The following is an 18,197-nucleotide window of genomic DNA, read 5'->3' as shown; positions in this document are numbered from 1 at the left end:
AAAGAGGCAATGGAATATGTGTATTCAATTACTTTTCTTTATTCGCTTCCCTATAAATATGTACGCTTCACTATAAATTTGTACTGAGTTTACATCTCTGCATGAATTCTTCTTTTTTCCCCATCATAGTTTAACGCCCTGTGTAATTGTCATGTATATTTTGTCCATTGCTTTCGAACTTCGAAATAAGTTGTATATACATTCAATAGATTAAAGTCTATCCAGCCAAATTATTATAACTATTGTTATAGTTGGTATTGCTATTCTATTATTGGTATTATTATTGTAAGCAGTGAGTGATTGTCAGTATACACTTAAAGCTATTCCCAAGATTTGACAAACGGTAGATTGGTTTCAGGACGATAATAGGAGAGTTCATAACTGTGTAGATTGGTTTCTTTTATCAGCAGAGTGTTTTCTTTTATCAGCAGTGGAGATGTGTGGCCAGGTTTTCGTGAGTCGGTAGCGTGTTTTTAAGGGGAAAACACTGAAGGTTTTAAGGATGCTTGTAAGAGAGCAGTATCATGAAAGAATAGGTATTAGCTATGGTGCTGAATGTGCTAGTCATTGGTGAATTGATATCCTCCCATATCTGTGATTCCAAATGTGTCAAGTGCTAAAAGTTCATGTGGAAGTGTGTCTTCAAAAACAAATCTGAATAACCGAAAGAGCAAATTTTCATAATTTTTTAATAAATAACTTATATTTTTCCTGCATCATGTTAATATCTTTAATTTACATTTGATAGAGATGACTCTGTAACTTACGACATCTGTTTTAATGACTACCTGTTTTGTGTGCTTTGCTTATGGGGTTGTTCTAAAGCACCTATAACAAAAAGGCAGTCAATGCTTGCATTGCTTGTGTGTTCCTTTGACGGACTAAACACAAACTGACCTTGTGTAAACGTTTTATGTTTCTTTTAACAGGGTAGCACGCTAAGGAAACGGAAGATGTATGAAGAATTCCTAAGCAAAGTCTCCATTTTAGGTTAGTTTGCCTCTTCTTTCTTCAATGCTGGGGTTTGTTCATACTGCACCAAAAAGCTGTTAAGATCTCTCTCTCTAAACACTTGTAGCTAAAACAGGTTATTCCTTGAAGAGCATTCCAAATAAGAGTAACTGTCAAAGAACATCAGAATGTGTAGTGTTAAGTCTAGAAAATCACAAGATGTGTGTATCTGTGTGTGTTACAGAAAAGCAAAAGCTTTTCCGAAGTTAAGGCTCGTATTGGGAGTGAATGCAGTTATTGCGGCGGAAATCTTTAAACCCATCTTACAAATCTAGAACAAATTTGGGGGAAGCTATGCTTTGTTTTGGAGGTTTGATCCTAGACTCGTGTAGACAGGTTAAATGGTTCCAAAGGGATTTTACATAAAAAGGTTTCATAACCAACAAAAATAAGCTAGTCTTCACATGAAAACAACTCAGCCTGAATACATCTTTTTTTGTGGATTGGTATAATTGCTCAGTGCATGTTTTAGTTATTTGGAAATATATTGAACAGGCTTGAAAGCATTAATCATCTGAATAAATATTTTAATAGGTTTGTGAACATGTTCATAAGCTTCTATTTGAGAGTAAAAGCGGTAAATTAATTGGATTTGGAGAATCCGCCAACTTACAGAGCTGACTTGAAAAACAAACCTCTTGTTAGACAAGAAGGAAAGAGATTTTCCCTCTTTAACAGTTAGAACTCATCGGTGTGGTTCCTTAGTTCCTCACGTGCCGTTGCATGTCATCTTGTACGGCATCAGCAGAAGAGAAGATGGCACTTAGGCACAAAGGATCCCCTGTATGGTTTGCCTAGGTCTGTGGGAAGGCGTTGGCGTGCTAGTTGCTTATGTTGCCTAGATGTGTTTCCATTGGTAGTAGACTTTTATTTGCGTGGTCCAAAATGTTGGGCTAAAGGTTCAGAAGAAGGAGTAAGGTGTTATGGAGGATCTAAGATGCCAGGTAGATTAAGGGCAGGATATCAGTCCTTTAGTCTTCCCTCTTGCTCCTGCTATACAGGGACAACACCATTTTCTTGGGATGCTGAGTGTGGTTAGGGCTATCTTTGTTTCTAGACGTTTGTATTCCTTGTTTGTGTTGCCAGAGCTTTCATTTCCAAGATGGTGTTTAACCTTTTTCCTGTGATTTCATTTTCCGTTCTTTTCATGTTCAATAGAGCTTGGAGCTGAATAGGATGCATTGCAGCACTTTAAATTCCTCTGTTTTTCATAACACTTACCCCCCACCATTTTTACCTTCAGATTTTTTCTCCTTTTTATTGCAGCTATTTTTCCCTATTGGATGCTTCAGCCTGGAAGATTATGCTAGATACTTTCTCTACTCTTTCTCAAGATAGTTTTGGTGCTTTACTTCCCAGTTCTTTTAAAGCTATTTTAAAGGATCCAATTAAGGAGAAAACTCCCAACTTTCATAAGTTGATAATAGCAGGGTTGCGCTGTGTCTACTGGATGGAGTTACCATTTATCCAGTATTGGGGTATCTTTCATAGATTCACATACCTGAATCATTCCCCGTCATCGAGATGGGAGTCCCACGATAAAATACAAAAGCAGTGCCATAAGTAATTAATAGGCTAAAAAGGCCAAAGGCTATATCTTAGTAGCCTATGTCCTTTTCAAAAAAGGACCAAAAGTTGGTTCCAGCCAATAAGCAGCCAGCACCCTCTAGAACACTCCCAGCAGAGGCAAGCTCTCTTTGAGTTTTCACCACACGTCGTGTGGAAGGGAGTCTCCCTGAGTGCTACTCAGTTTTTTCCTTCTATTCAGCTATTTTGAAGAAAATGTCAGACAAGAAAGGCCTCTCTCGCCCTTGCAAGACCTGTGGGAAGAAGAGGGTCCATGTAGATGATCTACATAAAGACTGTATTTATTGCCTTTATCCAAGGCATGAGGTGAAAGACTGTAAAATCTGTCGCACCTTTTCTATAAGACCCTCTAAGAGGGAAGATTACTTTTGTGGCTTCAGTCCACAAAAGAACAGGCTCACACGTCAGATGAGCAAGAAGGATTGGCTTCAACTTCTCACAAAAGGGCTAGATCACAGGAAAGATCTGCAGGTGAGGGAAGAAAGCATCTCAAGTCTTCCCAAGAAAAGCCTGTAATTAAAGAGAGGAGCTCCAAAAATTCCTCTGAGTCAACATTGTCTGTTCCCTCTACGCCTGTCACGAGAGAAAAAGAGCGTCCAAGATCCTCTTCTACAGATTTTGTGAGTAGAAAGCACATAAAGAAATCAGTGTCGATGGCGACTTCTCTGTCTTCATCGACGATATGTGTGACTTCATCGACGTCATTGTCGACGGCAACCATCACGACTACGGCGATTCAGTCCCCTATTTCATCAGCAAAGATTTCTATTGTGACGAGACCTCCATCGTTTTACCCATCGACGACCCATCATCAACGAAGGAACCATCAGCGAAAATATCGTCGACTAAGGAACCGTTGACGAAGAAAACACCGTCAACGATGATACCGTGGACGAAGATACCGACGACGACACCGTCGACTAAGACACCATCCACAAAGTCTCCGTCAGCAACAATATCTCCATAGGCTATGACAACACCATCGACGACAACACAGTCGACGATGGAAATTTGTTCAATAATGATTGCTGCAACATTGACGAGGATATCTCAGACCATGATTGTTTTAAAGACTTTTCTACACCCGCCTTTGCAATATTATAGTAAAGTATCCCCTTTACTACCATTCCACCAATTGCAAGGTTATATTGAGGAGGAAGATGATGAGAATGAGGATGAGGACAGACTATATGGAGTAGCTCACAGTCCATCTGGGCTACATGTAGGATGATGACGAGGAAGATTACTATGAGGCACATTATTATCAGGAACAATATATGGCTCTTCATCATACCTATCAATTTAATCCTCAACAGGAAATGCACCACAGTGAGATGGCTCATCTACCCCCATCACTGATTCAGATTCTGCAAGCCATGTTAGCAGATTACCGAAAGATACCATCCTCAGCAAATTCCACCAGAAACCCCGGTTCCTGAAGTGGAGGTACCAACAACAGTACCAGAGCCTCTAATACCTAGTACACTGGCAAATGCAGCAAGTCCAGTTGCAGCTGACCCTGAAGTTCAGAACACTTCCTCTTCGGATGAGGAAGTGGAAGAAGGTGAATTACCGGATCCAACAGCTGTTCCGGATCCTTGGGACGACTATTTAATCCCGACACAAACCCCTCCTCCACACTTACCTTCAGATTCTCCCCCAGAAGACATCGGGGGGGTTTCACAATTTAATGCAGAGGGCAGCCAATAGATTCCACTTACCTATTACGGTGAAACAGACAGAATGTTTTCTGTATGATTTTAAAGAGGACACAAGAAAGGTGGTACATTCAATTCCGATTATCGACTATATATGGCAGGAGGGTGCAAAAATTATGAAGACGCCAGCATCCATACCAGCGGTACTGCCTCATGTAGAGAAAAATATAGAGCTCCGGAGGATAGTCCATCTTGCCTTGTTGGATAACCAAGGCCAGATTCTGTCATCTCTCAGGCTGTTCAGAGACATTCGAAGAATCCGGCAACGCCAATTACTCCTCGTCCGGACAGAGAAGGACGTCGGATGGACCTTATGGGAAAGACATTTTCGGCAATGGCAGCCGCATCAATTCGAGCAGCAAATGCTTTAGCCATAATCAGCCGCTATGACTGTCAATTGTGGTCCGGCGGGGCTGATAGACCTCATCCCGGAAGAAAACAAACAGGACGTCCGAAAGATCTTATTGGAGGGTGAAAGGGCTGCCTCTGAAACAATTGATTGTGCCCTAGACATAGCAAACACAAGTTTTAGGCAGTTGGCGGGAGCTGCAGTACTGCGACGCCATGAGTGGCTGAAAGCTACTACCTTCAGACCTGAGGTTCAGGTTAAGATTCTAGACATGGCGTATGACGGAGAGTCGCTTTTTGGAAAACATTGACAACGCTCTTCTGGCGATAAAGAATTATATGGATACCGCAAAGTCATTGGGAGCTCTGCAATATAGAAGAGTACCATCTAGAGGCGCCAGTTGGCAAAGACTCACCACCTACAAAGGCGGATATAAAAAAACTCAACAATATCAGCAATATCAACCTCAATATCGCCAATCTTACAACCCGCCATCATATCTCGAATCTTCAAAAGCTGTTTTCTCTCGCCAGTGAGGCGGCAAGCGAACACCACAACAGGGCCGGGACTCTGGCAGAATGCAATGAGTACATCAGGGTACCAGTCAAATTTCCCTCCGTACCCGTGGGTGCAAACATTTCTGCTTATGCACAGCGGTGGCACGAGATAACATCAGACCGCTGGGTGTTGGACCTAGTCACTAAGGGCCACACCCTAGAATTTATTAAAAAAACACCTATTTCTCCGCCCAGGGGTCCGCCTCCCCCTCGTCTTCACTTAGTACGAAAGGAAGTCTTCATCATACTCCTCAAGGAACCTATAGAGGAAGTGCCATCCATTCAGAGAGAAAGAGGTTTCTATTCTTGTTTCTTCCCAATAAGAAAGAAGTCAGGAGAATGGCGACCGATTCTGGACCTAAGAAAACTCAACAAGTTTCTAAAAAAAACTGACATTCAGGATGGTGACACTCTCTGATATTTTGGGATGCTTAAACAAAGGAGATTTTATGACTTCCCTCGATATGGAAGACACATACTTTCATATCCCAATCCACCCAAAGCACTGGAAATATCTACGATTCACAGTGGCTAGTACCTACTGTCCATTCAAGGTGCTCCCATTCGGTCTAAAGTCAGCACCACAGATTTTCACTAAGTGCCTAGCACCAGTAGCAGCGGCCTTGCGATCTCATGGGTTTCAGGTTTTTCCATACCTCGACGGTTGGCTGCTCAAAGCTGCATCAAAGCAGAAAGTCGAACAGACAACGGCAGCTTGTCTCCATCTATTCAATACATTGGGACTCACTCTACACTGCTAGAAGAGTGAGTGAACTGCGGGCTTTTACAATAAAAGAACCTTTCTTACAATTTACAGAGAATTACGTAGCCCTTTGGACAAATCCTAAGTTTATTCCAAAAGTGCCAGCACATTTTCACTTAAATGAACCTGTAATATTGCAATCTTTCTTTCCAAACCCATCTAGCCCAGCTGAACGGGCTCTACATACATTGGATATGTTATGTTATCGGAGCTTATATAGCGCACAGCTGCCCCAGCCAAGGGGCGTCCCGACAGACCTTCCAAACCACGTATTTGGACCGGCAGGGAGTTCCATAGTTTGGCCGCCAAGTAAAGGAAGGAACGTCCTCCCGCTCGACAGTGCTTTACCCGGGGGCAGTGACCAAATGCTGCCCTAAGGAACGCAACGCGCGAGGTGGAGTATACGGGGTCAGCAAGTTGCAAAGCAGGCTAGGCGTAGCGAGCTTCAATATCTTAAAAGAAAGACATAACGTTTTAAATTGGATCCGCTCCGCCATAGGAAGCCAGTGGAGTTTCCGGATGGTGTCAGCAATAGGACAGAACCGAGGAAGCCCTAGCAAGGCTCTGGCCACGGCGTTTTGGACACGCTGCATCCGGATAATCTCATACTGATTAGCTCTCAATAGCAAGGACCTAGCATAGTCCAGTCGAGATAGAATAGTCGACTGGACAATCATCTGGCGTGTTGAGGGTTCAAAAAACTTCAAGAGGGGTTTAAGACCTCTCAGGAGGCTGAAACACGTACCAACCTCCTCCTTAGGTTCAGGAGTCTTGCCTAGAGCGTTCGGCCAACAATGCTCACCCCACAGGTTTGCATTCTTTCCGACTAGCAGAACCTCAGTTATATCTGCATTTAACTGCAAATAGTTGGTGGTCATTCATTCAGCAACGGCCGTCAGGCCATCTCTGAACCTGGAGGCGTTCAAGGTGGAACCTTCAGCCAAAGCAACCACCAGCTGCATGTCGTCCGCATATGAGACCATCGAGAGGTCCCACTGCCTGGCGACCGCTGCCAGTGGCTGGTCATACAGGTTAAATAATGTGGGACTCATAGCAGAGCCCTGAGGCACCCCCTGATCAATAGAATGGACCTGAGATAGAAATGGGGGAGCAGAGACTCGGAAAGATCTTCCGGTCGGGAAAGATCTGAGCCATTCCAGAGCCAAACCCATTACGCCTGCCTCCTCCAGACGCTCTAACAGAACACTGTGCGAGACCGTGTCAAAGGCGGCACTAAGTGCCGCCGACTGAACAGAGTCAAGAATGGTCCGCAGGTGCTCAGTCATGGCCAGGAGAGCAGTCTCTGTACTATGGCCGGAATGGAAGCTATTTTGTGACACATCCAGAATATTATTGGAGTGTAAAAAATTGGTTAGTATGATGTTAACATGTGCCTCCGTCACCTTCGACACCCAGGGAAGAAGAGATATAGGCCTAAAGTTCTCAGGTTTAGCGGAGTACAGCACTGGTTTCTTAAGAATTGGGGACACCCATGCCTGTTTCCACCGCACCGGCACCATAGCTGAAAAGAAGGAAGAATTTATTATCTGACAAAGAGGAGCCAGAAAGAGCGGAAAAGACTCCTTAAACTGAGCTGGCTTTAAAGGGTCAGCTGGGGAGCCAGATTTAATTTTCACACTCAGCCGAATAAGCTCATCTTGACAAATCTCGGGAATGACCATAAGACTTGAGCTCGGCCCAGGTCTTAAAGAGAGAAACCTAGGGGGAGAGGTCGTAGAGGGAAAGGACCTATAGATAGCGCACACTTTCTCCACAAAGAAGGAGGCCAGCTCTTCACATTGGAGTTCAGATGAGATTACAGGCGCCGAGTTTTTCCTGGCTCTGAGATCTTTTAAAATCTTAAAAATGCATTTAGCAGGGTTGGAACTAAGCTTGATCTCATTTGCATAATAGGCCGCCCGCACCTTCCAAACAGCTCTATGATAAGATTTAAGCTCGGCCAGATACCGTGCTTTTTTCCCAGAGTCATAGTCTTTTCTCCATTCGCGCTCTGTTCTTTTGCAGATCTGTCTCATTGTAATCAAAGTGTTGTTGTACCAAGGACTGGAATCGTGGATGCGACCCTTAAAGCAGCCCGCCAGGATGAGGGACTCCAAACCCCGTGTGATCCAGGCACAAAACATATCATAACCTAACTCAACATCATTAAAATGACCCAAGGGATCAGCACTAAGAAGTGCATGAAAGTCCTCCAATCTCAGTTTCCGCCAAGGACGTTTAAAAACAGGTCACTGGGTGGCCTTACAGAGTGGCTCTGAGACAGGGAGGGACATTTCTACCAACAGGTGGTCGGAACAACCCACGGGAATAGTCACCGCCACAATTGCAGACTCAATATTAGAAAAGATAGGGTCTAATAAATGGCCACAGACATGCATGGGACTAGAAACCAATTGGTTTAGCTGAAATGCAGCAAAGTCTGCAGGCAGGCTACAGATGGTATTGTCTTGCGTAAGCTCAAAATACAGGTTCAAATCACCAAAAATACTAAAATTAGCAGTCCCCACAGCAAGCGTGCCCACTACCTCCAAAAGTGCATTTTTAAAACTAGTGGCCGGCTCTGGTGGCCGGTACACCAGGATCCCCGAGAGAGTCAAATGGCTGTCCACAGTAATACTAAAACGTGCACATTGACACCCCTCTACTACTTCCTTAATAAAAAGACAGGCATAGCTGGATTTAAAAATCACCACAAATAATAATAATATGAGGGCAGAGCTAGATTTGGTTCAGCCACCGTGTCCCCATTAAGCCAAGTCTCCGTCAGAAAAAATATATCCGGGGTTTCCTCAGTAATAATATCAAAAGATGGTCAAGGAAAACTTGGAACTGCAGTAAAGAAAGCCACAATCACCAGATGGGTAGCATCTGCAATACAGTTCTGCCACAAAAAAACAAATAAACCTCTGACAGTGAGGGCTAAAGCACTCTCCACAAGAACTGTTGCTGCATCTACAGCTTTGTTTGCTGCAGTGACATTAGACAAGATATGCCGTGCTGCGATATGGAAGAATGTCCACACGTTCACAAGACACTACTGCCTCCAGTCTGCGCAAAAGGAGGATGCAGCGGTTGGACAGGCTGTGTTGTGTCAACTTTTTAACTAAGGTCAGATTCTTTAAATTTCATAAAAGAATATTTTCTTGTTGTTTTCTTTCTCTAATTTTAAGTGGATTCAGTAATCATACAAATGTATTTGGCAATTTGTACCTTAATATGATTTATGATATATATATACATATATATATATTTTTATTTTTTATTTTTTTTATTTTTTATTAATGGTTATATCAACTCTCTCTGCTATCGTCCTATCTCCCTTCTGGACTCAGTCGGAAAGATGGCAGGGAGGATATTACTTGATCGACTCCAGGAATGGTCAAAGGAACACGGAGTATTATCAGACCTACAATACGGGTTCAGGGAAGGCCTGAGCACCGTAGATCAAGTCTTAAATTTAACATTACTGGCTGGTAAATATGTTACAGTAAAAAAAACTGCCCTACACATGGTTTACGTCGACCTCTCTGCAGCATTCGACTGTGTGGACCACTCGAAACTCTGGGCAATAATGCTGCAAATGGGGATCGAAACCCCAATAATCGACTTTCTGCGAGAATTATACACCGGAGCCAAGGGGAAAGTGCGATTCGGGACAGCCGGACAATTAACAAACAGCTTCCCAATACAGAAGGGGGTCAGACAAGGGTGCGTGCTGGCCCCTTTTTTATTTACGCTTTACACTAATGGCCTTGAAGCCGCAATGTTACAGGGCTTAAAAGATCTCCCAGAAGTTGGCCGCCGTCAGATCCCAGCATTATTATACACTGACGATGCGGTAATTCTCGCACGAACCCCGGTCCAGCTTCAGCGGGCGTTAAATAATTACTGTACCTTTATGACAAATTTAAACCTAAAAGTGAACATAAAAAAAACCTTTGTGATGCATGCTGGCTGTAAGGGAAGTAAAGTGAAGAAAAATTATGTGGACAACCTACCCCTCGAAAGATCTAAAACGTATCCCTATCTAGGGATTACCATCGACGAGGCTTTTAAATGGAATGATGCACTCACATCCCGAAAGTTATCTCTGTTAAGAACAGTTGGTGCTCTAAAAGCCTTCTCGCTCCGGCTTGGCAAAAAAAACCCCATGGAGATGATTAAAATCTATAATGCAAAATGCATTAGCACAGCTACCTTCGGAGCGGGAGTATGGGGAACAACAAACGTCGATCAATTGCAGATAGTTGAAAACGCTTTTCTAAAATTCCTGCTGGCAGTTCCAAAGAGTACAACAACATTCGGATGCCATCTAGAACTTGGGCTGGACCACATTGCTGATATCATCAAGATCCAGCCCATCATGCTATGACGCAGAATATGGGTTACGGACGAATGCCAGCTCACAAGAGCAATAATCCAGGACTGCATGAAACTAGAGAATATGTTAAAGATACGATGGCTGGGATACGTAAAATCTTTCCTTTCAGATATTGGTCTCCAAAGATTCTTTGATGAACCACTGTCAGTGACAGATATAACTAAAAAAGAACTAAAAACTCTCTGTCTGTCACATCTTTCCCAACTGCGGATGCTGAATGAAATCGGAAAGCCAACAGTCCAACACTGTCTATTAATACAGCAGGTTCCAACTATTCAACCGTATCTGCAATACGACTTGTCACAATTTGAAAAACTACTCCTTACTCGCCTCAGGTTTAACATCTATCACTATATGGTTTTATTTCCCACCCAGAATGTCTGGTCACACACTGTACCAGTATGTCCCTGCGACTCAACTTCGTCACAGTCCACACTGCATGTTCTTTTTTTCTGCAAATTTTATGACTCACTACGCAGGAGGTGGATACTACCTGTATTGAAAGTCCTGAAAGTTCGTAGATGCCGCCCTGCCTATTTGGCATTACAACTCCTGGAAAATAATCTAATGACAAAATCAGTGGCACAGTATTTAAAACAATGTCTTAGACATCGCTCGAACTTACAAAATAATAACGATTTTGCAGTGTAAAATGCATTCTTTCTGCAAAACGTTTTACTTTTAACTAAGATTTTAGTAATGGACCGAACTTAATGTTTTTCTTTAAATGTTTATTGTATTTTGCTCTTTTATGGTTTTTCTAAAAACTTGAAACCGAATAAAGATGATTTGAATTTGAATTTGAACTCTCTCTGTTTTAACATTGCTATAGAGTATAATGCTTAGTGCATGCATTGTGTAAAAGGTAGTGGATAACTATTGGGAGTTTAAAATTACACATCTCCCACCTTCCACTAACGACAGTACAATTAGGGCACTGCTTGCTATTCTGATTCAGGCATGTGAATCTATGAAAGAAACCCCAATACTGGATAAGAAAACAAGTTACTTACCTGTAACTACAGTTATCAGTATTGGTATCTTTCATAGTTTCACATGCAACCCACCCTCCTCCCTATGGAGTCAGTGCTCATTGATTTTGGGTATACTTACTTCCCACTTGGCTTGGAAAACCTGAAGAGGACTTGCCTCTGCTGGGAGTGTTCTAGAGGGTGCTGGCAGCTTATTGGCTGGGACCAACTTTTGGTCCTTTTTTGAAAAGGACATAGATAGGCTACTAAGATATGACCTTTGGCCTTTTTAGCCTATTACTTATGGCACTGCTTTTGTATTTTAACGTGGGACTCCCATCTCGACGACGGGGAATGATTTAGGCATGTGAATCTATGAAAGATACCAATACTGGATAACTGTAGTTACAGGTAAGTAACTTGTTTTCTTTTGGAGTAAGTTTGGACTTTAACTGTGCCCTTAGCTCTAATGGCAGGATCCATATTTCTTAGATGGCTGTCGTTTCTTCCAGGTATCTAACATAAGGCAATCTAATATTATCGCCTTTGTGAACTCTGTCCCGACTTTACTCCATATGCTATGCCAAAAAAGGATTGGATTAACCCCTTCCGTGCTCATGCCGGCCCCCGGCCGTCATGAGTCACGGTGGGCATGTGCGCACGACGGCCGGGGGGTGTCCGAGCCACGCCCGCGATTGGATTGTTGAGCACCGCGGCAGAATTCGCACCGCAGCCAAGGTGTCAATGTATAGGTCGTCCTCTAAAAAAGGAACTGCCACTTCCTTATGTATTATGTATGTTGAGCTTGTTTTTGGGACGGCCCATAATCGAGCCAGAAACAAATTATCTAGGGTTTGCTCTTTGGCACAGTTTATGCCCTCCCAGAGGGCAGCGCTGTAACCAGAGCTTGGGAGACATTTGCCTTTCTACAATATCAGTAGCTCCCTGGTTGGTTTTTGGCCGATTTTACTAGCAACCAGAAGATGGATTCTATAGCTCTCTAAATTTCATTTTAGAGATATTTAATTGGCTTTCCTAGGAGCCTGATGGAGTATTCTTAATCCCCAGGTATGAGAACATGTGAGTCTCAGCTAATCTTTCCCCCTTTATATGGTGTACCCTCTTTTTTGCTCTTCCTTTTCCGATTACCATAGTAACGGTTTTCTTTAAATATACTTTCATGCATTTGTTTTCCATAGAGCTTACAAAGTTATCTATCAAGAGCTGCAACCCATTGGCTGTTGTAGATAAAAGGACGGCATCGTCCGCATATAATGAAATGGGGACGGGGCGAGATCCAACCATGATGGCGTCAGCCTTAATTTTTTGTAAAAATTCTTCTGTAGTAGGGGATCTCTGTGTATAGTCATAATTTAGTGAATAGTCCTGCCCATGTGCGAGGACCCCGGCAATCAAAAATAATCTCTTAAGTTGTCAGAAAATTGCAGAACTGCAAAGACACTTAAGAGAGAATTTAAAGACAAATAATGCAGCCTATATCCACAGGCTACACTGTCCAGTACTTCAACTAGAAATTCCACCAAAAATGCACAAACAGCAAAGCCTGTCCAGATTTCCCTTGCTTTAACAGCAAACCCCTCTGGAATGATAGAGAGGAAGGCATGGACAGACAAGCCCCATAGGCTGCCATTATGTGGCTTAAATAGGGTACTGTGCCTTTAAGAGAACTTTCCAGAACTTCTCCCAGTATCCCAGAATGCATAGCAGGTCCCTCTCACTTTCAGTTCTTTTTTCCGGCTCCTGCTTACAGGACCCTGGTGCATTGAGCTCTCCCTTTTCAATGGTTTATTGGAGTTTTGTACACTTTTTGGCTTTAAAAGTGTTTTCAGTTGCTTCTTGGTGTTTCCTTTCACTTCTGTGTGTTTGTTCAGGCTTTTTAGGGATCTAAAATGCCTGCTTTATTCGACAAGTGCCCAGCATGTGGAAGGAAGAAGGCCAAGACTGATCCACACGACGTCTGCATTCTTTGCCTCCCTGAAGAGCATGTCCCTGAAGATTGTGACATCTGCCAGACCTTTTCTACAAGGACTCTGAGGGAAAGGCTGAGGATTAGGCTCCAAGGCCTGGAAGAAAGGCGTCTGCAGGCTGCAGGTGGGTCTGGGCAGGCTGGGAAGGCTCCCTCTGCCCCTGCTGAGGCCTCTGGGGGGCTCCCCAGAGGCAGGAAGACCAGCAAACGGTCCCGGTCTCCGTCGACGTCGATTGCATCGACGACGACGTCGAGAGGGATGACGACGGTGTGTTCCCCTTCTCCCCGGGGCTCTGGGTCGAGACAGCGTGGAAGGTCGACGTCGAGAGGCCTGGGTAGGCCACCGTCGAAGTCACCGCCGACGGCGTCTTCGTCGTCGTCGACGTCGGAGTCGAGGCATCGCAGGACTGTGAGGAAACGGTCGACGAGGAGGAAGAGTCGACGCTCGCCGTCGAGGTCCGACCATTCGTCGTCGAGGGGGCGACGGTCGTCGTCGAGGAAGAAGCACTCGGCGTCGAGGAGACGGCGTTCGCCGCCGGAGTCGAGGGGTCGCCGTTCCACACCTGAAAAACGACGCTCGACGTCGAGCAGGAAGAGGTCAGCGTCCCCGAGGATCTCCGCCTCCCCTAAGCGGCGCAGAAGGGATTCTGGCGCGGACAGTCACGCTGGATCTGGGGAAGGACGTCGGAGACGTCGCTCGCGCTCTGGAGGGTCTGGGTCACAGGCTCCTCCCCCAAAGAAGTCACCGGGCTCGGTGTACTCGGTGGTATATACACCGCCAAGGCCTGCGACTCCTCCACCTCTACCGAAGGAGGCTCCTCCGGCTAATCCTCCGCTACCTTCGATTCCTCCACTACCCCCTGCGGGGCAACCTCCGCCGCCGGTCCCACCTCATAGGCCACCGAGGTCGGCGTCGCTGCCTCTGCTTCTGACACCTCCTAAGGGTACGCCTACTCCGAAGCCTCAGGATAGGCCGCGGAAGACGCCTCCACGGAAACCGGTGGAGCGCCCACATGCTGGGAGGTCCCGCTCCAGGAGAAGGGAACGTTCGCGTCACAGGTCTTCCGCACGATCTAGACGGCGCCACAGGAGACACAGGTCTCGTTCCCGGACCCGGTCGTCTGGGACCAGGGACTACTCCCCGACCTTGTCGGACTCGCCAGACACGAGAGTTTCGCCAATCAATGATCTGGTGTCCTTCCAGGACGTACTGTTACGTGGTGCGGCGAAATTGGGCATTACTTTGACGGTGCCCACTCCCAAGACATCAGTCATTTTCGAGACGCTCCTCCAGAAGCATTTGTCTCGGCCGTTACTGCCACTGGTGCCGGGTCTGGAAGAACCGGCCATGGATCTTTTCCTCACCCCAGCGGTGACTAAGGCGGCACCCTCCAGACTACAGAAGAAGTACCGGGCTCCGGACTCGGACCCAGCCTTTCTAAGGATGGAGCCCCCTCCAGATTCGGTGATTGTGACGGCGGCGCGCAAACAGCATGCCACCACACCTTCCTCCACAGTTCCGCCAGATAAGGAATCTAGGTGGTTGGATTCGTCTGGGAGAAGAGTTTGTGGGACCTCGGCGACCTCAATGAAGGCAGCTAGTGCCACTGCCTTGTTGGGTCGGTATGACAGAGCCCTCTGGGAATCCCTTCAACAGTTTGTGGAGCTACTACCGCGGGACAAGCGGGAAGACTTCCAAGAGGTGCTGAACGAAGGGATGTTGGTGGCGAATCAAGTCATCAGCGCTGCAGCCGACTCTTCTCTGTTGGCGGCGCATGGTTTCTGCCACGGAATTAACCAGCGACGACATGCATGGCTCCGCCTTACGTCTCTGAAACCGGACGCTCAGCAAAGGGTTGCCAATCTGCCATTCTCTGGCGAAACCCTGTTCGGAGAGCACGCTGATGATGAAATGGCCCGCATGAAGGCGGAGGCCGAAACGCTCACAGCGGTGGGTTTGGAGAAGCCCAAGGAGACCAAGAAGTCGTACCGTCCGTTCCAACGTCGGTTCGGTGGTCAAGGCAGAGGGCGTGGCCAGTCTTCTGGACAGCAGCAGCAACAACAACAGCAGCAGTTCAGAAGACCGTTCCAGAAGCGCCAGAGAGGCAGAGGCGGCCATCAGTCGGCCCCAGCGACTAAGGGCCAGGCCGGGTCTAGGCCCTGAGCACTTACTTCCCCTGCAACTGTTACCCGCTCCGGTGGGGGGAAGCATTCAATCTTTTCTGGCAGAGTGGAGAAAAGTACTCAGGACAAGTGGGTGCTGAATATTGTTTGCAATGGATACAGTCTTCGGTTCACCAGCCCGCCTCCATCAATTCCTCCGGTCAGCTCGCAGTATCAACTGCGCGAGCTCCAGGCGGAGGCCGATATCCTGTTAAGGAAAAGTGCGATAGAAGACGTTCCTCTGTCTCAAAGAGGAAGAGGTCTGTACTCCCGGTTCTTTCTGGTTCGCAAAAAGGACAAGAACGAGTTCAGGCCCATTCTGGATTTGCGACAAGCAAACAAGTGGATTCGCAGAGAAAAGTTTTGCATGCTGTCGTTGCATCAGATTTATCCTCAGCTGCAACTGGGAGACTGGCTGTGTGCCATAGACCTCCAGGATGCTTACTTCCATGTGCCCATTGCACGCAAACACAGGAAGTTCCTGCGGTTCCAAGTCGGCGCCAATCACTATCAATACACAGTACTGCCATTCGGACTGAAGTCTGCGCCGAGAACATTCTCAAAGTGCATGGCGGTGGTAGCCGCACACCTACGGAGGAACAAGGTGTTTGTCTACCCGTACCTGGACGACTGGTTGATCAAGGCCTCCTCATTCACGGAAGCGCAAGCGCACTTCCAGAAGACATGCGTTCTTTTGAACAAGCTGGGGTTGCACATCAACATGTCCAAGTCGGTTCCGACTCCAGTCCAGTGCATTCAGTACTTGGGAGCCTCCATCGATACGCTGTCAGCAAGCGTGTCTCCTTCGGAGGAGCGACGATTATCGCTGCTTCGGAAGGCTCGGGCTCTTATGACCACTCCATCCACGACAGTGAGGACGGTGTCTTCTCTACTAGGATCGATGGCCTCATGTATCTTCATAACGCCCCATGCACGGCTGCACATGAGACCGTTGCAAGAGTGCTTGGAGGATCAGTGGGATCAGAGGAGAGGATCTTGGGACGACAAGATACGTCTATCTCTGCATGCTCTTCAGTCTCTGAAGTGGTGGTGTTCAGCGGAGAATCTCCTCAGAGGGGTTCCCTTCCACAAGGACATTCCCACTCAGACTATCGTGACGGATGCTTCTCTCCAGGGCTGGGGAGCGCATTCCGGAGACCTGCAGATTCAAGGGACGTGGTCCCCGACGGAGTCCACGTACCACATCAATTTCCTGGAACTCAGAGCTGTTCACTTGGCACTGAAGGCCTTTCACCCGTCCTTCCAGACCAACTCTCTACTTGTACAAACGGACAATACGACCACAATGTATTACCTCAACAAGCAGGGAGGCTCGAGGTCACGCACCCTGTCGCAGGAGGCGCAGGCAATCTGGCGCTGGCTTCTGGCTCGAGGACTGACGATAACGGCTACCCATCTGCCAGGTGTGCAGAATGTTCAGGCAGACGCACTGAGCAGACTGATTCAGGAAAACCACGAATGGGTCATAAACGACGAAGTACTAGGAGAAGTCTTCGCAAGGTGGGGGACTCCAGACGTAGATCTGTTCGCCACCGCCGAAAACAGCAAATGCCGAGACTTCGCCTCCAGGTACTACCAGCCGGGGACGCTGGGGAATGCGTTATGGATCAACTGGTCGAACAGCTTTCTGTACGCTTTTCCACCCATTCCCCTGATTCCGACGGTTCTCATCAAGCTGTCCCAGTCCAGGGCGCGGATGATACTGATTGCCCCGGAATGGCCCAGACAGTGGTGGTTCACGGACCTGCTTCACCGGTCTCTCCTTCCTCACATTCGGCTGCCGTGCAGGCCGGACCTTCTCACGAAGTTCGGGGGGCTGATGTTGCACCCCGACCTCTCGTCTTTGAGTTTGGCAGCATGGCTCCTGAGATAGTGCAATATGGTCATTTGAATCTCCCTGCAGATTGTATGGACATACTGAAGGAGTCTAAGAGACCTTCCACTAGGACTTCCTATGCGTACAAGTGGAAGAGATTTTGTATCTGGTGCAAGTCTAAGAACTATGATCCGACGACTTGTAAGGAAGATGTCATCCTTCCTTATCTTCTACAGTTGGCGCAGTCTGGCCTGAATGTCCATTCTATTAAGGTTCATCTTGCTGCTTTGACTGCCTACATGAAATGCCCTTCGCAGACTTCCTTCTTCCAGATCCCTGTGATCAAAGATTTTTTGGAAGGCTTGAAGAAAGTGTTCCCTCCTGTCAGGCTTCCTTCGCCTTCATGGGAATTGAATGTGGTGCTGTCCAGGTTGATGAAGGAGCCTTTTGAACCTATTCATAAGGCTTCGTTGCAGCACCTGTCCTGGAAGGCGGCGTTCCTTGTGGCCATTACATCGCCCCGCAGGGTGAGTGAAATTCAGGCGCTGTGTTGCCAAGAGCCTTATACTGTATTTCATGCTGCTAAGGTTGTTATGCGTACTCACCCTAAATTTCTTCCCAAGGTTATTTCTGATTTTCATGTCAACCAGACTATAACTTTGCCTACGTTTTTTCAGAATCCTTTATCTCCAGCGGAAAGGTCGTTACATTCCCTGGATGTTAGGAGGGTGTTGAAATTTTATCTGGATAAAACCAAAGATATTCGTAGGTCTGACCAATTGTTTATCAATTATGGATCAGTCAGGACGGGTCTTGCGACTTCTAAGCAGTCTATCTCTAGGTGGATTGTGT

At 46.4% G+C, this 18,197-nt stretch overlaps 1 protein-coding gene across 2 annotated transcripts in view; it reads left to right on the top strand.

The window, feature by feature from the left end:
* The window catches only part of PRKAR1B (protein kinase cAMP-dependent type I regulatory subunit beta), a 561,069-nt gene that overhangs the window by 339,261 nt on the left and 203,611 nt on the right, over window positions 1–18,197 (top strand). For both annotated transcript variants that reach the window (XM_078664907.1, XM_078664906.1), the window contains one exon: window positions 930–990. In XM_078664907.1, coding sequence (XP_078521033.1) covers window positions 930–990 — 61 coding nt within the window. The remainder of the gene's footprint in view (window positions 1–929; window positions 991–18,197) is intronic.

Source organism: Lissotriton helveticus, chromosome 10 (genome assembly GCF_964261635.1).
Source record: "Lissotriton helveticus chromosome 10, aLisHel1.1, whole genome shotgun sequence".
Classification (NCBI taxonomy): domain Eukaryota; kingdom Metazoa; phylum Chordata; class Amphibia; order Caudata; family Salamandridae; genus Lissotriton; species Lissotriton helveticus.
This window is presented reverse-complemented; position numbering and strand designations above follow the sequence as displayed.